The 17772-nt window shown below is 47.4% G+C and overlaps 2 protein-coding genes across 3 annotated transcripts; one reads left to right on the top strand and one right to left on the bottom strand.

The window, feature by feature from the left end:
* Window positions 1–1776: 1776 nt before the first annotated feature.
* Mrm2 (mitochondrial rRNA methyltransferase 2) lies at window positions 1777–6704 on the bottom strand. 2 transcript variants are annotated; one of them, XM_059249437.1, is made up of 3 exons: window positions 6676–6704; window positions 5796–6085; window positions 1777–2642 (listed from the first exon to the last, which is right to left on the bottom strand). In XM_059249437.1, exons 1-3 carry the CDS (start codon window positions 6681–6683, stop codon window positions 2200–2202), a joined length of 741 nt encoding a protein of 246 aa, XP_059105420.1. In that variant the 5' UTR covers window positions 6684–6704; the 3' UTR covers window positions 1777–2199. The 2 variants fall into 2 exon arrangements, with proteins under 2 accessions (XP_059105420.1, XP_059105419.1); XM_059249436.1 differs by lacking the exon at window positions 6676–6704 and adding an exon at window positions 6504–6644.
* A 6785-nt stretch (window positions 6705–13489) lies between these two features.
* Window positions 13490–16828, top strand: Nudt1 (nudix hydrolase 1). The gene is made up of 3 exons (XM_059249546.1): window positions 13490–13893; window positions 14383–14528; window positions 16408–16828. Exons 1-3 carry the CDS (start codon window positions 13742–13744, stop codon window positions 16578–16580), a joined length of 471 nt encoding a protein of 156 aa, XP_059105529.1. The 5' UTR covers window positions 13490–13741; the 3' UTR covers window positions 16581–16828.
* The last annotated feature ends 944 nt before the right edge of the window (window positions 16829–17772 follow it).

Here is a 17772-nt window from a genome sequence, read left to right as displayed (position 1 = left end):
TTGAGGTGAAAGCCACGTCGATGCTTTGGTTTAGGAGCCCTCCTCCGTCACCCTCCACAGACCCACTGAGGAAGCTACAGGACAACTGCAGCCTTTGGTGCCAGCGAGTCTGGCTTCAATGTCCTGTTTCAAACACCCCGGGCCAGACTTTTGGCCATGAAAAGGCTTTGTGAACCCTGGCAGCCATTTTTACCCAGGCCAGTGTGGAGCCCTTCCCTGGATTGCCCAGCAGGCCACTGTGGTTAGTGCAGAAGCTTTTACAGCTGGCAGTGGTGGGGACACAACTGCCACATCCTCTCTCTGGGTCTTATAAAGACGTAGTTCTGTCCGTGATGTTTGTTTTTGTTTTTAATTTATGTGTGTGGGTGTTTTGCTGGAATGTATGTCTGTGAACATTAGTATAGTGCCCATGGAGGCCCGAAGAGGGCATCAGATCCCCTGGGATTGGAGTTACTGATGGTTGTGAGCTGCCATGTAAGTGCTGAGAACTGAACCTGGGTCCTCTGGAGGAATAGCTCTTAGCCTCAGAGCTACCTCTCCAGCCTCTCCAAGTTTGTGGGGAGGGGTTGTTTTGTTCTTTTTTGAGACAGAGTTTCTCTGTGTAGCCCTGGCTCTCCTGGAACTGTCCCACTCTGTAGACCAGGCTGGTCTCAAATTCAGAGATCCTCCTGCCTCTGCCTCCCGAGTGCCGGGATTAAAGGCGTGCACCACCACTGCCTGGCTTATTTCCCCCTCTTTTTATATCTTTCACTCTCCATCTGTCTTCCTCATAACTTTCTCTTCACACATGAACCAGGTGTGGCAGTGTACTCTTGTCATCCCAGCACTTGAGAGGATTGTGAGCTCAAGGGTAGCCTGGGCTACATAGGGAAACCCAATCTCAAAAACAAACAAACAAGCCAGAAAGATAAAATCATGACATAGAAGACTGTTTCTTTCTGGGCTGGAGAGATGGCTCAGAGGTTAAGAGCACTGACTGTTCTTCCAGAGGTCCTGAGTTCAATTCCCAGCAACCACATGGTGGCTCACAACCATTTGTAATGAGATCTGGTGCCCTCATCTGTATACATAATAAATAAATAAATCTTTAAAAAAAAAAAAAAAAAAAAAAAGACTGTTTCTGTTTTCTTTCCAGCACTTAGGAGGCGACGCTGGGAGGAAAGGGTTTATTGGGCTCACTCATCTCAATCTTCATCTATCACTGAAGGAAGTCAAAGCAGGTTCTCAAAGGGGAAACCTGGAGGCAGTAACTGAAGCAGAGACCATGGAGGAGTGCTGCTCACTGGCTTGTTCCTTACATCTTGCTCACCCTCCTTTCTCATACACTACCTGCCCAAGAGTAGCTCCCACTGGGCTGGACCCTCCCACATCAATCATTAATCAAGAAAATGTCTCAGACTCGCCCACGGGCCAATCTGATGGAGGCAATTCCTCAGCTGGATTCTTTCTTCCCAGATACAGCAAGGTTTGTGTCAAACTGACAAGAACCAGTCATCCCGATACATCTGTTCATACTGTGTGCACGTGTGTGCGAGTGCACATGGGGGTCAGAGGACAGCTTTCAGGAGGTGGTTCTCGCCTTCCACTACAGGGGTCCTGGAGATTGCACTCAGGGCATCAGGTTCAGCAGCAAGCCCCATTCCTCACTGAGCCATTCTGGTGGCCCCATTTTTATCATTTTTCACAACCCTCGAATGTAGCTGGAGAGTTTTCTATCCGGGTCCCGCCAAGCCCCGGCATTCCGACAGCCCACTTATAAAATAAACACACAGACGCTTATATTATTTAAACTGTTTGGCCTAATGGCTCAGGCTTCTAGCCATCTAGTTCTTACATCTTAAATTAATCCATTTCTATAAATCTATACCTTGCCACGTGGCTCGTGGCTTACCGGCATCTTCACATGCTGCTTGTCATGGCAGCGGCTGGTAGTGTCTTCCTCCGCCTTCCTGTTCTCTCAATTCTCCTCTGTTAGTCCTGCTTATACTTCCTGCCTGGTTCCTGGCCAGTCAGTGTTTTATTTATTGACCAATCAGAGCAACACACTTGCCATACAGACCATTCCACAGCACTCGAATACATCTTCCATCTCTTTAAAAACCCGGAGGTGCCTGTGGATATGCTGTTCGCATCCACAATGCAGCTCAGATCGCAGCCGCTCTCAGGAAAGCACGCCCAGAAGGGCAGGGCAGGGCAGGCTCATTGCTCCGTGGAGCCCTTCCCTGCCCGGTACTGCGTGGCTAAGAAGTACACCTCTGAAGACTCCTTCCTGCTGGCCTCCGGCTTCACGACCCTCGTGTTCTGGAATTCCAGGTTCAGTCTCTTCTGTAACAGGTGGCTTTTACTTCCAGCCCAGGTTTTACACAGCAGCGTCCCCCCGGGATGCAGGATGTCCGCGGCCATGTCCACAAGGGTGAGGCACAAGCTGATGAGCCTGTCGTGATCGAGGTCTCGGATCCCGGTGGCGTTGGGTGCCATGTCACTCAGAATCACGTCCGCTCTCCTTCTGGGAAGCAGTTCTAGAATTCTTTGGCAAGTTCTGGGGTCAGTCACATCAGCAGGGCATAGAAAAGTTGCTCCTTCCAGAGGGAATATGTGAAGAAGATCGACCCCAAGCACGTAGCCCACAGGAGAGCTGGCATCTACAGGAGCAACAGAATGCATTATTACACCATGAATCTCCCCACCAAAATACAAGCCACAAAATAAAGGAAGGCACCAGGACCAAGAAAACCAGCTAACATGCCTGTATGTGCACAAGAGACCTTTTATATGAAGACACATGAGGTAGATGTGATGGCAGAGGCCTACAATCCCATTAGGGAGCCTGAGGCAGGAGGATAGTCATAAGTTCAAGGCCAATTTGGGCTATGGAGTGAGATCCTATCTCTCCAAGTTGAAAAAATTAAAGACACATTGTGTGGGACGGGGTGTCCTCTACTCCCCTTGGGACAGCTGGGGAAGCTGAGACTTGTAAGGAAATGGTGTCCCGACCACCCTGGGTGTCAAGCAGAGGTAGAACCACAGGTAAGGCACCAAAGCCCACTTTGTTGTCAGTTCGGTACCCCAGGCTCCTCTTCTCTAGGATTCTGCTTCCAAGCATCTTTTTATTTTATTTTTGTCTGTTTTGGTTCTAAATTGGGAAGCTCACTAGGTAGCCCAGGCTGGCCTCAAGCTCTGAACTGCTGCCTCTGCCTCCAGAGTGCTAGAATCAAAAGCCTGTGGGAGCAGGCTCTGCTGTTGTGTTGGGGTTTTTAGATGTACTGTTTATTTACATGTGTGTGTTTGCATGTGTGGATGTGCAATCAAGTGCAGGTGCCCGTACAGTCCAAGGCCTGGAACTGGAGTTGAGGAGGTTGTGAGCTGGGAACCAAACTTGAGTCCTCTGCAAGAGCAATGCTCTCTCCAGCCCTTCCTTTTAAGCTTTTGGTTCTTTGAGAACCGTGTGACTCAGGCCTGGAATTCCTGGTTCTCCTGCCTCAGCCTCCAGAGTACGAGGGTCACAGGTATGGCCACCACAGCCAACACAATGTCACAGAGGTGGCTGTTTTCTTTCCTATTTGGGCAGCACTTCACATAGAGAATATTGTTAGGTCCCTATAAAATAAATACACTACAGCTTATCACGGCCCCATGGTGAGGGGTCCACAGCCCCAGGCAGGCCTTTCCTGAGGTCCTGGAGGTGGCAGCCCCAGTGGGACCTCTAAGACTCTCAGGCTTTGAGGGGACAATTTGGGAACCTCAGGAACATATTAACTGTCTGGTCCCTAAATCCTGCTTGTCTTAGGTTTTCAATTGATGTGATGAAACACCATAACCAAAAACCAAGCCGGGGAGGAAAGGGTTTATTTGGCTTAAACTTCCACATCACTGTCCATCACTGAAAGAAACCAGAACAGGAACTCAAACAGGGCAGGATCCTGGAGGAAGGAGCTGATGCAGAGGCCATGGAGGGGTGCTACTTACTGGCTTGCTCCTCATGGCTTGCTCAGCCTGCTTTTGTATAGCACCCAAGACCACCAATCCAGGGGTGACCCCACCCACCATGGGCTGCACCCTCTCCCATTGATGCTTCTTAAGAAAATGCCCTAGGGGCTGGGCAGTGGTGGCACACGCCTTTAATCCCAGCACTGGAGGCAGAGACAGGCGGATCTCTGTGAGTTCAAGGCTAGCGAGACCCAGGACAGGCACCAAAAATACACAGAGAAACCCTGTCTCGGGAAAAAAAAAAAATGCTGCAGAGTCTGAGCTTATGGGGCATTCTCTCAACTGAGGTTCCCTCTTCTCAGATGACTTTAGCTTGTGTCAAGTTGACATAAAACTAGCCAGCACACTTGTCAACATGTCCCTCTGGGGGGGAAAAAAAAACCTGCAGCAAAGCTCAAATGCAGGATATGGCATAACACATTCTATCTAGATAGTATAATTAGAATACATTATCCTGCCAGGTAAAGGTGGCAAGCACCTTTAATCCCAGCACTTGGGAGGCAGAGGCAGGCAGATCTCTGTGAGTTCAAGGCCAGCCTAGTCTACAAAGCAAATTCCAGGATAGCTAGGGCTGTTACATAGAGAAACCCTGAAAAAAATACATTTTCCTTTTTATTATAACTTCTGACTTTCCCTTTCATTTTGAAAGGGTCAATATTCTATTTGTCCTGGTTAAGTTAGTCAGCCTGACACAAGCTAGAGTCACCTGGGAAGAAGAACCTCAATTGAGAAAATGCCTCCCACTGGCCTATAGGGCATTTCTCTTGATTGATGTGGGAGGGCCCCAGCCCACTGTGAGCAGTGCCACCCCGGGGCGGTGGTCCTGAGTCCATAAGAAAACAAGCTGAGCAAGCCTGGAGGAGCAAGCTAGTGCACGAAGTGCCCCTATAAACTCTGTTTCGGTTCCTGCCTCTGACTTCCCTTCATGTAAGCTGAAAGAAACCCTCCCCTAAGCAAACTCAGATGATGTTACTGTTTAGTTTTGTGGGGGTTGTGTGTGTGTGTGTGTGTGTGTGTGTGTGTGTGTGTGTGTGTGACAGGGACTTGGTATAGAGGCCAGGCTGGTGGTCTATTTTTAGCTTTCTTCTTGGTTATTTTCTAAATAACATTTTGTTTATTTATCGTGTGTGTGTGTGTGTGTGTGTGTGTGTGTGTGTGTGTGTGTGGTTGTATGCAAGGGGGCACATGCCAGTGGCACACTTGTGGAGGCCAAAGAACAACTTTTGAATGTCAATTCTCTTCTTCACGATGTAGGTCTTGGGAAGAGAACTCACGCCATCCGGCTTAGCAGCCAGCACCTTTTATCCACTAAGCTGCGACCCTTTAATACAGTTCCTCATGTTGTGATGACCCTACAACTATAAAATTTCATTGCTACTTCATAACTGTAATTTTGCTACTGTTATGAATAGTAATGTAAATATCTGATATGCGACCCCAAAGGGGTCGAGACCCACATGTTGAGAACCACTGCTGAAAAGACACCTCCACAGCATCACCTCCATCCCGTCTCCCCCTCCCCACAACCCTTGTCCTTTTCTTCTGAGAGATGGGATCTCCTGTGCTGGACTGCAAATGCACTAGGTAGTAGCAGGGATGATCTTGACTTTTTAATCCTCCTGCCTCCAACTCCCAAAAGTTAGGATCATAGGCCTGTGCCAGCACACCTGTTTAACTTAGCAGCTGAGCTCGGTCCCCAGCCTGTGCCCCATTTCTATAACCATCACCTCAAGTCAACTTAGAAAGCTGCTCAAACATCTCTGAGTAAAGAGCTACTATCATTCCTGGTAGTGACATGCAGGCCTCACCTGCGCCTGTGGCGTTGACTCTCTGCACTGCCACCTGACTCCAGGCTCCCGGAGCCGCCCCGCAGTCTAGCACCCGGAGGCCGGGCCGCAGGATGTGATGCTTCTCATTCAACTCCAGGAGCTTGAAGGCGCTGCGGCAGCGGTAACTCTCCGCTTTTGCGGCCTTCACAAACGGGTCCTTTAGATGGCGCATCAGCCACAGGTGCTCGGCGCCCGTCCGGCCTTTGTAGCGACACGCAGCGGTGTGGAATCTCTGAACCTTAAGGGGAAAGCCTACCAGCTTCGGGTACCTGGTGGCAAGAAAGGAGTTAGCCAGTGAACATTACAATTACAAAGAGGCAGGTAGGAGGTCTTAGTTCAACCCATTTTTTTTTTTTTGCATATGTATGTGCGGTATGTATGCATGTGTGTGCACGTGTGTCTGCGTGCGTACTGGAACCCAAACTTGACATGGGATGTCTTCCCAGCTTGCTCTCTATCTTACATATTGAGGTAAGGTCGCCAACCAGCCAGTATAGCTAGCCTGCTTGCTCCAGGGGCCCCTGTCTCTGCCTTCCTAGCACTGGCGTCGTATTTGGTTAGCACACAAGGCCAGCATTCTGTGGGTTCTGGACATCTGAATTCCAGTCCTCATGCATGCACAGCTTTATCCGCTGAGCCATGTCCCCAGCCCACACACTTATTTCCACGTAGAAAAACCTCACTCACTCACGCCTGTACATGAATAAACATCGTGCACACGCGTCCAGTATCCCGGGACAGAGGCTGCCAGCGCCCCTCTGCGGCCCGAGACACTGCGCTCCCAACTACCGCCGTCCACTCCACGCACACATGCAACAAGAACCCTTCTAGTGCTGGCCGACGCCATAACCACACTCACCAAGCCATGGGTGCTTGGGGTCGGTTTCCTCCCGCCGCCGGAAGTCCCGCCCTTTCTACCAGCCTGAGGCCCCGCCCCGGGAAGCTGTAGCTGGGGCGCGAAGGTATGGATGTTTCGCTGTGCGTGGGAGCCGAGTGCGGGAGAGACGCGGGAGATCGGGGGTGCTGGGGTGCCGGGGGAGATCTGGGGAGGGAAGAGGGCGGAAGGACTGGGGAGCTGCTTCAAGCCAGCCAGGAAGACCGGGGTGCTGGGTAGGTAGACCTGATGAGGTCGGGGAGACCAGGGGAAGTACAGTAAGTAACAGAAATGAAAGAGAAAGGGGACCTGGAACCTGAGGCTGGGGCGCTAAACTGGTGCAGGGGTAGTTTGCAGCCAGGTTGCAAAGGCTGTACCAGGTATAGGCCCTGGAAGGGGAGGCTAGGGAACAGCATTTGCAGAGTGCCCACTGCAGGCAGGTCTGAGCTCTGCACTCCATGTGCATTGCCTCCAACACCTGCAACCCTTGACCTCAATTCAGACCAGATGGTTGTCAGCACCCCAGCCCCTAGCATTTCAAAGCTCCCTGAGACGTATCCAGTTTACCATGTCACAGCTACCTGAGCTAAGGGAGCACTAGACTGACATCCAGGACACCCTAGTTTCCTTATAGGCTCTGCCATTTGACCCCGTTGCAAATTTAGACCCTGAGCATCAGTTTTCTCCTCAGGAAATGTGAAAGTAAGTCTTACACAGCTTACTAAATGGAGCAGCTTTTGAAAACAAGGCTAATTGGAGCTGAGGTGATAGATGCCTGTGAAATGCTTGCTTCACATGCATGAGGAGTTATCAAGCCCCAGAACCCACATAAATAGCTAATGTGGTTTGCACCTATAACCCCAGTGCTGGGAGGCAGAGACAGCTGGGTCCTTGGAGCACTCTGATCAGCTAGTCTTGCTGACTCCATGAGCTACAGGTTCCAGTGACAGACCCTGTCTCAAAAAAAAAGTGGATGGAGCTAGGGAGATGGCTCTGGTTAAGAGCACTCTCTTGCATAGGTCCTGAGTGTGATTCCCAGCACCCATGTAAGATGCTTGCAACTGCCTGTAACTGCAGCTTCAGAAGATCCAACATCCTCTTCTGGTCTCCATAGGTAGCCACATAAAATTGTGCACACAAAGACACACACACACACACACACACACACACACACACACACAAGTAAAATCTTTTTTGAAAATAAGGTATGGGGGGCTGGAGAGATGGCTCAAAGGTTAAGAGCACTGCTTGTTCTTCCAAAGGTCCTGAGTTCAATTTCCAGCAACCACATGGTGGCTCACAACCATCTGTAATGAGATCTGGTGCCCTCTTCTGGCTTGCAGGGATATGTGCAGACAGAACACTGTAAACATAATAAATAAATAAATCTTTAAAAAAAATTAAAAAAAAAAAAAAAAAAAAAAAGAAAAAGAAAATAAGGTATGGGCTGGAAAGAGCACTGGCTGCTCCTGCAGAGTACCACAGCAAAGTTCCCAGACCCACATGGTGGCTCACAACCATCTGTAACTCCAGTTCCAGGGGAGCCAATACCCTCTTCTGACCTACATTGGGCACTGAATGTACATGGTGCACAGACATACAGGCAGATAAATTCTCATATGCATAAATCTTTTTTAATATGAAAAAAAATTACAAGATGGAGAGCAATTGAGGAAGGCACCCATTGTCAACTGTGACCTCCACACACAGGCAGGGACACATAGATGCGTATGTGCACACATCACGCACACAAAGCTAATCAGCCATCTATACCTGTGGGCTCAGTATTAAACCAATTCAACCAGCAAATCAAAAATATTCTCCAACCCCAATTAACCTTGTCGGTTAGAACGATCCCACTTAATAAACCCCAAAACTGTGAGATAAGATATTTCCATTTGCAGAGGGGAAAAAGGTGTGTGAATCTATGTTTGAAACAATGTCAATCAACAGCCAGAGCCAAACACATTCTACTGGATTCCAGTCTACATCCTCACAGCAACTTCACTGAGACAGGTAGCTGGGCATGCTGGTACATTCCAGCACTCGGGGTTTTTTTTAATTAATTTATTTTTCTATTATCAGCTTAATACAGTATAAATTCTTATCTTAATAGTGAAATGTTTCATTGAGGCTTGCTCAGTAATTGAGTAAAACCAAAACTTGTTAAAAGCCACAGTCATCCTAGGGTCCTCCCTTCTCTCTCTCTCTCTCTCTCTCTCTCTCTCTCTATATATATATATATATATATATATATATATATATATATATATATATATATATATCCTCCATGATTCTGTGGGTTGCAGTCTGATTGTTCTTTGCTTTATATCTAGAATCCACTTATGAGTGAGTACATACCATGTTTATCCTTCTGGGTTTGGGTTCCTCACTCAGGATGATTTTTTCTAGTTCCATCCATTTGCCTGCAAATTTCATGCTGTCATTGTTTTTCTCTGCTGAGTAGTACCCCACTGTGTATATGTACCACATTTTCTTAATCCATTCTTCAGTTGACGGGCATCTAGGTTGTTTCCAGGTTCTGGCTATTACAAATAGTGCTGCTATGAACTTTTGGTATGATTGAGCATTCCTTGGGTATATGCCCAAGAGTGGTATGGCTGGGTCTTGAGGTAGTTCGATTCCCAATATTCTGAGAAACCACCATACTGATTTCCACAGTGGTTATACAAGTTTGCATTCCCACCAACAGTGGAGGAGTGTTCCCTTTGCTCCACATCCTCTCCAACATTGACTGTCATTAGTGTTTTTGATCATAGCCATTCTGACAGGTGTAAGGTGGTATCTCAGAGTCGTTTTGATTTGCATTTCTCTGATGATTAAGGATGTTGAGCAATTCCTTAAATGTCTTTCAGCCATTTGTGATTCTTCTTTTGTGAATTCTCTGTTTAGTTCTTTAGCCCATTTTTTAATTGGATTGTTCAGTATTTTGATGTCTAGTTTCTTGAGTTCTTTATATACTTTGGAGATCAATCCTCTGTCAGATGTGGGGTTGGTGAAGATCTTTTCCCATTTTGTAGGCTGTCTTTTTGTCTTATTGACTGTGTCTTTTGCCCTGCAAAAGCTTCTCAGTTTCAAGAGGTCCCATTTATTAATTGTTGTTCTCAGTGTCTGCGCTGTTGGTGTTATATTTAGGAAGTGATCTCCGGTGCCAATGTGTTCAAGAGTACTTCGTATTTTCTCTTCTATTAAGTTTAGTGTAACTGGATTTATGTTGAGGTCTTTTATCCACTTGGACTTGAGTTTTGTGCATGGTGACAGATATGGATCTATTTGTAATCTTTTACATATTGAATCCAGTTATGCCAGCACCATTTGTTGAAGATACTTTCTTTTTTCCATTGTGTAGTTTTGGCTTCTTTGTCAAAAATCAGGTGTTCATATGTGCGTGGATTAATGTCAGGGTCTTCAATTCGATTCCATTGGTCCATATGTCGGTTTTTATACCAGTACCAAGCTATTTTTATTACTATAGCTCTATAGTAGAGCTTGAGGTCAGGGATGGTGATGCCTCCAGAGGTTGCTTTATTATACAGGATTCTTTTAGCTATCCTGGGTCTTTTGTTTTTCCATATGAAGTTGAGTATTTTTCTTTCCAAGTCTGTGAAGAATTGTGTTGGGATTTTGATTGGGGATTGCATTGAATCTGTAGATTGCTTTTGGTAAGATTGCCATTTTTACTATGTTAATCCTACCTATCCATGAGCATGGGAGATCCTTCCATTTTCTGATATTTCTTTCTTTCTTTAGAGATTTAAAGTTCTTATCAAAAAGATCCTTCACTTGTTTAGTTAGTGTTATCCCAGGGTATTTTATATTATTTGTGGCTATTGTAAAGGGTAGTGTTTCTCTGACTTCTTTCTCAGCCCTTTTATCATTTGTGTATAGGAGGGCTACTGATTTTTTTTGAGTTGATCTTGTATCCTGCCACTTCACTGAAGGAGTTTATCAGCTGTAGGAGTTCCCTGGTAGAATTTTTGGGGTCACTTATGTATACTATCATATCATCTGCAAATAGTGAAAGTTTGTCTTCTTCCTTTCCAATTTGTATCCCTTTGATCTCCTTTTGTTGTCTTATTGCTCTAGCTAGAACTTCAAATACTATATTGAATAAATATGGGGAGAGTGGACAGCCTTGTCTTGTTCCTGACTTTAGTGGAATCGCTTTGGCACTCAGGTTGTTGAGGCAGGAAGATTGTGAGTTTAAGTCCAGACTGGACTACATGGCATGACTCTGTCTTATTTAAAATACTTGTAAAACAAATCACTCATAGACTGAACATGTGGACATCTGTCCTTACTACATGAAAACTATTTATACCATGTTTGTGTCACATTTAAAGTGGGCTAGAGCATGTGTGTAAGTTATATATACAAATATGCCATTTCCCTGGAAGTGATTTCACTATGCTTCGATTCTGGTATCCATGGCAAGGGGGCAGTAACCTGGTACCAGTCACCTGTGGATATGGAAAAACAGCTGTATATAGCTGTTGCTTATGAAAGATGGCTGACTTTGCAGAGTTGGAAAGCCAGGACCTCTGGCATGGGCAAGTCAGTGTCAGGACAAGGACACAGGCCAATGCTAAGCCCATTTCTTCTGCTGACCACCCTCATCACCAGGACCAAGCATCCTTTTCTTTCTTCGTTTCTTTTTAAGTTTTGTTTGTTTTGTTTTTGAGACAGTTTCTCTGTGTATCCCTGGCTGTCCTGAAACTCATTCTATAGACCAGGCTGGCCTTGATCTCACAGATCCACTTGCCTCTGCCTCCTACCTCCAGAGTGCTGGGATTAAAGGCATGCACCACCACTGCCACCTTTTTTTTTTTTTTTAAGTTAACTTATATTGTATGAGTATAGGCATTTTGCTTGCATTTATATCTGTGCACTATGTTTGTGCCTGGTGCCCAAAGAGCCCAGAAGAGGCCATCAGAACTGGAGTTAGACCATTATGAGCCATCATGTGGATACAAAGAATGGAATCCCAGTGCTCTGGAAGAGAAGCAAATGCTCTTAACCAATGGCATTTCTCTAGCCCTCATTTAGGTCCCTTATACACTGTAACCTCTTAGGAGGGTCCCAGTGGTAGAGCTCAGTGGATACTGCTTTAGCCAGTTGAGACCAAGAAAATGATAGAGCAATAAAAAGTTGGCCCAGGGGACTGGAAAGATGGCTCAGTGTGTAGAATACCAGCCTAGAATCCCCAATGAGGGGCTGGAATGTGGCTCAGTGGCAGAGCACCTGCCTAAAATCCCCCAGTGAGGGGCTGGGGTGTGGTCAGTGGTAGAACACCTACCTAAAATCCCCTAGTGAGGGGCTGGGGTGTGGTCAGTGGTAGAGCCCCTGCCTAGAATCCCTCAGTGAGGGGCTGGGGTGTGGCTCAGTGGTAGAGCACCTGCCTAGAATCCCCCAGTGAGGGGCTGGGGTATGGCTCAGTGGTAGAGCACCTGCCTAGAATCCCCCAGTGAGGGGCTGGAGTGTGACTCAGTGGTAGAGCATCTGCCTAGAATCCCCCAGTGAGGGGCTGGAGTGTGGCTCAGTGGTAGAGCACCTGCCTAGAATCCCCCAGTGAGGGGCTGGGGTGTGACTCAGTGGTAGAGCACCTGCCTAGAATCCTCCAGTGAGGGGCTGGGGTACTGCTCAGCAGTAGAGCACTAGCCTAGTATGCTCAAAGTTTTGAGTTCCATTCCCTGCACTGGAAAAAAAAAAAAATGGGGAGAGGAAGGGCTCAAAGGCACATTTGTACCCATCACCTGCCCTGGAACCCACAGGGAATTTACATTGTGGCTGGGGAATTACCAGCCAGCCTCACTTTCTGCTGCAGGCCGCAGGAATATAGCGTAAGAACTCAGCTGGTTATGGCAAAGTCACTACCTGGAGGGATCAGGGAATTCCTCCAGAGGAAGCCAAATCCCAAGGAGTTTTTGGTGTTACCTGGCTTGTTATATATCAGCTGTATTCTGTTATGAAAATCATGTGTGCCTTCATAGTTTTCCCAAATGACTTTTCCTTAAGAAGGGCTAACAATGTGGACTGATCACTCTAGACATACACATTCCAGGCATTTGGAGAACAGCCTCAGGAAAGGCTTTCTCTGGAATCAGATATCTCCCCTAGCCACTTTCAAGGACTAAAGGAGACACCACCCAGGTGGTCGCCCAATTTCCGAGGACTAACAGTGATAACCACCCACAGGCAAGTCTCCTGACTTAAGGTAAATTCCACAAGGAGACACCACCCAGGGGGGCGCCCAACTTCCTATGACTAACAATGATAGCAGCCCACAGGCAAGTCTCCTGATTTAAATTCCACAGAGACATCACCTAGGTGAGGTGGACATTAAGTAAATAGCTTTACACAGTTTAGCTTGGACCCTCCCTTTATATACTGGGACTTCCAGGGCACAGAGGAGAAGAGAAAAGAGAATGGAAGAACTAGACGGGTTAAGAACTTGAGAGGAACAAACTGAGATGGGGAAGAACTAGATTGAAGGGCTAAAAGAGAGGACTAGAGGAAGGAGATGGAAGATGAGGAAGAGCCAGATGGGGAAGAACAAGATGAGAGAGGAGATGGGAGAGGAGCTGATAGGGGAAAGAACTAGATGGATGAGAACCTAGATGGGACAGAACTAGATGAAGGAATTAAGATAGAACCTAGAGGGGACAGTAGATAAATGTAGAGAGAAATCAGGCAAGAAAGGAGCTAGACATGAGAGCAGAATAGAAGCTGTGTAGAGAGAGAACTGTCACAGAATAATAAAGTGTGTGGACTAAGGAGTCTCGTGTACATAGATTCATTTCTTTTCATCAAAGATTAATTATCAGCTGGTTGTAGATTCTTCCCAGACCCTGGGAGGGGACTATGGAGGGGCTGGACCCCCTTAGTCCCCGATACCTTTCCACTTCTCCTAACACGAATCTCCCTCCCACCTGGCCACCATTCACTACCACACACATTTGATGCACACTCTAACAGACCACAAGCCAAACAGACCTCATTTTCTGACCCTCTTCGCAGGACCCAGGAGACCATGAGTACCTCCAGGCTCTACACCCTGGTGCTGGTGCTGCAGCCTCAGCGAGTTCTCCTGGGCATGAAGAAGAGGGGCTTTGGTGCTGGCCGCTGGAATGGCTTCGGGGGCAAAGTCCAGGAAGGAGAGACCATTGAGGATGGGGCTAAGAGGTGAGGGAAAGGGAGGTCCGACCACAGAGCCAGCCTGGCGGGGGATGCAGACCTGAAGAGGAGGAAACACCCCTGAGACCCACAGATGCTATGTAGACCAGGCAGGCTTTGAACTCATGGAGATCCACCTGCCTTTACCTCCAGAATGCTGGGATTAAAGGCATATACCACCATGTCCAACTTTAAAATTTTTTTTAAAGAGTCTTTCTGCATACGCCAATTGGCCTTTAATTATGTAGTCCAGGTTGGCCTCAAACCCCAAACATTCCTGCTTCAGCCTCCTCAATGCTGGTACAATAGATGTGCAATGCCATGCCTGAATTTATGTTTAGTTCCTAAATTGGATATAGCAATGCCTCTGCATGATATCCTCCTAGAACATGCGGCCCACAGGTCCTGAGGCTACACTCCCATGGCCCTGGCCCTTGTCAGCATGGATGCCATACTCACGAGCTAATGCCACATCTCCCTTACCCATCTCTGCTGCAGGGAGCTGGAGGAAGAGAGTGGTCTAACCGTGGATGCCCTGCACAAGGTGGGCCACATCTCATTTGAATTTGTGGCGTCCCCTGAGCTGATGGACGTGCATATCTTTTCTACTGACCACATACATGGGACACCCACAGAGAGTGACGGTGAGCCTTGGGCCCTGCTCCCTTCTTCCCACCATGGGCAGGGAGGTGCACCTAGCCTCGGAGAAAGGAATCAGCTCTTGCCAAGTGTGGGCCCCAAGCCTGCCCACATTCTTCTTCTTTGCTTGTCCTCAGAACCAAGGCAGTCAGGCAAAGCAGCTTTGTAGCCCAGATATGAGCCCCATTCTCTCCCTCACCCCTTTTTGAGACAGGGTTTCTGTGTGTATCCCTGGCTGCCCTGGAACTGGCTCTGTAGACCAGGCTGGCCTCAAACTCAGGCGTGTGCCACCGCTACGTTGTAAGCCCAGTCCTTTATTTCACAAAGTATGGAAATCAGCCACACATATTAGTACATGCCTTTTTATCCCAACACACAAGAGGAAGACACAGGGGTATGTCTGTGAGTTCAAAGCCAGCATGATCCACATTGTGAGACCCTGTCTCAGAAGAAGGAAGAGGAGGGAGGAGGAAGAATTAAAAATAGTAATAATGAAAGAGCTGGAGTGTGGCTCAGTTGGCAGGATGCCTGACTAGCAAGCACAAGGACCCGAGTTCCACCCTCAGCAGTGAACCAGGTGTGGTGTTGCATGTCTGTAATCCCAACACAAGAGATGAGCTCTTAGTAAACAAACAAGAGAGTAACCAGGTGTGGTGATGCAGGTCCATAATCACAGCGTCTGGGAGGCCGAGGCAGACAGACTGAATCTGAGGACATATTGGGCTACAGAATGGATCCTACACCAGCCTGAGCTACATGAGGCTGTCAAAACCAAGAGATGGTCATGAGGATGAGATATAAAATTAGACCAGGCTCCTTTCTTAATGAGCCAGGTATAGTGGCACACATTCATAATTGCAGCACCAAGAAAGTTGAGGCAAACCTGCCATGAATTCAGGACCAGCCTGGGCTCCGCACTGAATTCCAAGCCAGCCAGAGCTCCAAAGAAAGTGCCTGTATTAATGAAAATAAAGCAGTCATGGTGGCACTACACCCCTGTAAACCAATCAGGAAGCTAAGGCAGGAGGATTGTTACTTATTCCAGACCAGCCTCGGCTACAATATGGACACTTTGTATAAAAAAAAAATCCAGGGGATGGAAAGATGGCCCAGAAGTTAAGAGCACTTGCTGCTCTCACAGACGACCACTTGCTTTTCCCCCCGTACTGGTAACTCCAGTTCTAAGGGATCCCACCCCCTCTTCTGGCCTCTACAGGCACTGCATGCACATGGTATACAGGCAAAACACCCATACATATAAAATCATTTTTACAAAATGTTTAAAGAAGAGAGAGACTGGATAGCTAGTTCAGCAGTTAAGATCACATATTGCTCTTCCAGAGAACCCAAATTTGGTTCCCAGCATCCACACCAGGTTGGTCACAACTAACACTAGCTTTAGGGGGATACAAAGCCTCCAGCCTCTATGGGCACTTGCACGCATATGCTTACATCCCCACACAGATATACATGCATAAATGCAGTCAAAAATAATATAAAACAAGTAACAACCACAACATTCCAAACAGCTAGAGAGGGATCTCAACAGTTAAGAGCACTTACTGGTCTTCCCAGAGGACCCAAGTTCAGTCTCCAGCACCCACAGTGGGCAGCCGATGACTAGTTGTAACTCCAGCTCCTCTCTGGCCTCCTCTGACATCCACACATGTGGCGTTCATTCCCACAGACATACTCAGATACACAGCAGATCCCTGCATTCAAGGCCAGCCAGGGCTGCTACGTAGTGAGATCGTGTCTCAAACAAATCAAAAGTCTCCAAACAGGTGTTCACACAGATTCAGGGGGTAATTCCTCTCGGGATGGCTGAAATCCATGTTCAATATCAATGTTCTTCCTCCTCCCCATCCCCCTACCCTGCAACAGAAATGCGCCCTCAGTGGTTCCAACTGGACAAGATCCCCTTTGCTGACATGTGGCCTGATGACAGCTACTGGTTCCCACTCCTGCTTCAGAAGAAGAAGTTCTGTGGGTACTTCAAGTTCCAGGATCACGACACCATCCTCAATTACTCGCTGCGTGAGGTGGATGAATTCTAACACAGTGGTCTGGCCAGTTCTGGGCACACTTGGTGACTCACACAAGCCGTCAGTCCAAGGGCACCACAAAGAGGGACTGGTATTTTCTGTTTGCAAGGTGTTGAGGTGGGATGTGAAATGTCACTGGTAGACTAATGCTTGAATACTTCATCTCCACCTACTGGTCTTGTTTTGGAAGGTTGTGGCACCTTTAGGAGGCAGAGCACTGATGGGGAAACTGAGTCACTCGGGGTCAGAGAGATGTGGGATGGGCCTTAAGGTTTTATAGGTAGGTATAGAATATTATTTTAAGATGTGTTAAGATGTGTTACATTTGTTTATGCTGTGGAACATTTGTTTTAATGATACAAAGATGTGTCACATTCTTTTTTTTTTTTTTTTGGTTTTTCGAGACAGGGTTTCTCTGTGTAGCTTTGCGCCTTTTCTGGATCTCGCTCTGTAGACCAGGCTGGCCTTGAACTCACAAAGATCCGCCTGCCTCTGCCTCCCGAGTGCTGGGATTAAAGGAGTGCGCCACCACCGCCCGGCTGTGTCGCATTCTTTTATGTTGCATTTGTTTCACTCTGTGAAGCTGTTTTACCGTGCCTGTCTAAAACACCTGATTGGTCTAATAAAGAGCTGAACGGCCAATAGCAAGGCAGGAGAAAGGATGGGTGGGGCTGGCAGGCAGAAAAGAAAAGCTGCCTAGAAATAAGCCAAGCTAAGGCTGGGCATTTATAAGTAATAATAAGTCTCCATGTATATTTATTTGGGAGCTGGGTGGCAGGCCCCCAAAAAAGTCAAAGAGTAAAAAAACATCCAACAACCGGTAGACCCCACTTCCTGTCTGCTCTCTGCTTCCTGAAGTGACCAGCCACCTCATACTCTTGCCACTGGGCCTTATCTGCCATGATGGACTGTATCCCCTGGATTGACCCATGAGTCAAAACAGACTTGCTTGCTCCCCTAAGCTGCTATGTGATGACAGCATCAAGAAGAGTGAGTGGTACGGGAGAGGAAGGAAACCGAGATCCCGCCAGGCACTGAGACAGCCAATTCTGTCTTGTCACACTACCTCAGACAGAGTGGACGGACACCAAAGGATGCGGTGAGGACTTTTTTTTTAATGCAGGCGCAACAATCTGAATGGAAAGCTCTGAAATGCTTGGTGTGGGCAGGATGCCAGGCAAGAGCTGGCATCGGGAGGAAAACT

Source organism: Peromyscus eremicus, chromosome 23, assembly GCF_949786415.1.
Source record: "Peromyscus eremicus chromosome 23, PerEre_H2_v1, whole genome shotgun sequence".
NCBI lineage: Eukaryota > Metazoa > Chordata > Mammalia > Rodentia > Cricetidae > Peromyscus > Peromyscus eremicus.
The sequence above is the reverse complement of the archived record's forward strand: the minus strand, read 5'-3'. Positions and strand labels throughout refer to the sequence as shown.

What these genes read in the sequence shown, in the direction of transcription:
- Nudt1 (XM_059249546.1), top strand. Translation starts at nt 13,742, where the DNA reads ATGAGTACCTCCAGGCTCTACACCCTGGTGCTGGTGCTGCAGCCTCAG. An exon ending in ATTGAGGATGGGGCTAAGAG is followed by an intron (nt 13,894 to 14,382) that starts GTGAGGGAAAGG and finishes TCTCTGCTGCAG; the next exon opens with GGAGCTGGAGGAAGAGAGTG. An exon ending in GACACCCACAGAGAGTGACG is followed by an intron (nt 14,529 to 16,407) that starts GTGAGCCTTGGG and finishes ACCCTGCAACAG; the next exon opens with AAATGCGCCCTCAGTGGTTC.
- Mrm2 (XM_059249436.1), bottom strand. An exon ending in AGTCAACGCCACAGGCGCAG is followed by an intron (nt 2,643 to 5,795) that starts GTGAGGCCTGCA and finishes TTGCTCCTGTAG; the next exon opens with ATGCCAGCTCTCCTGTGGGC.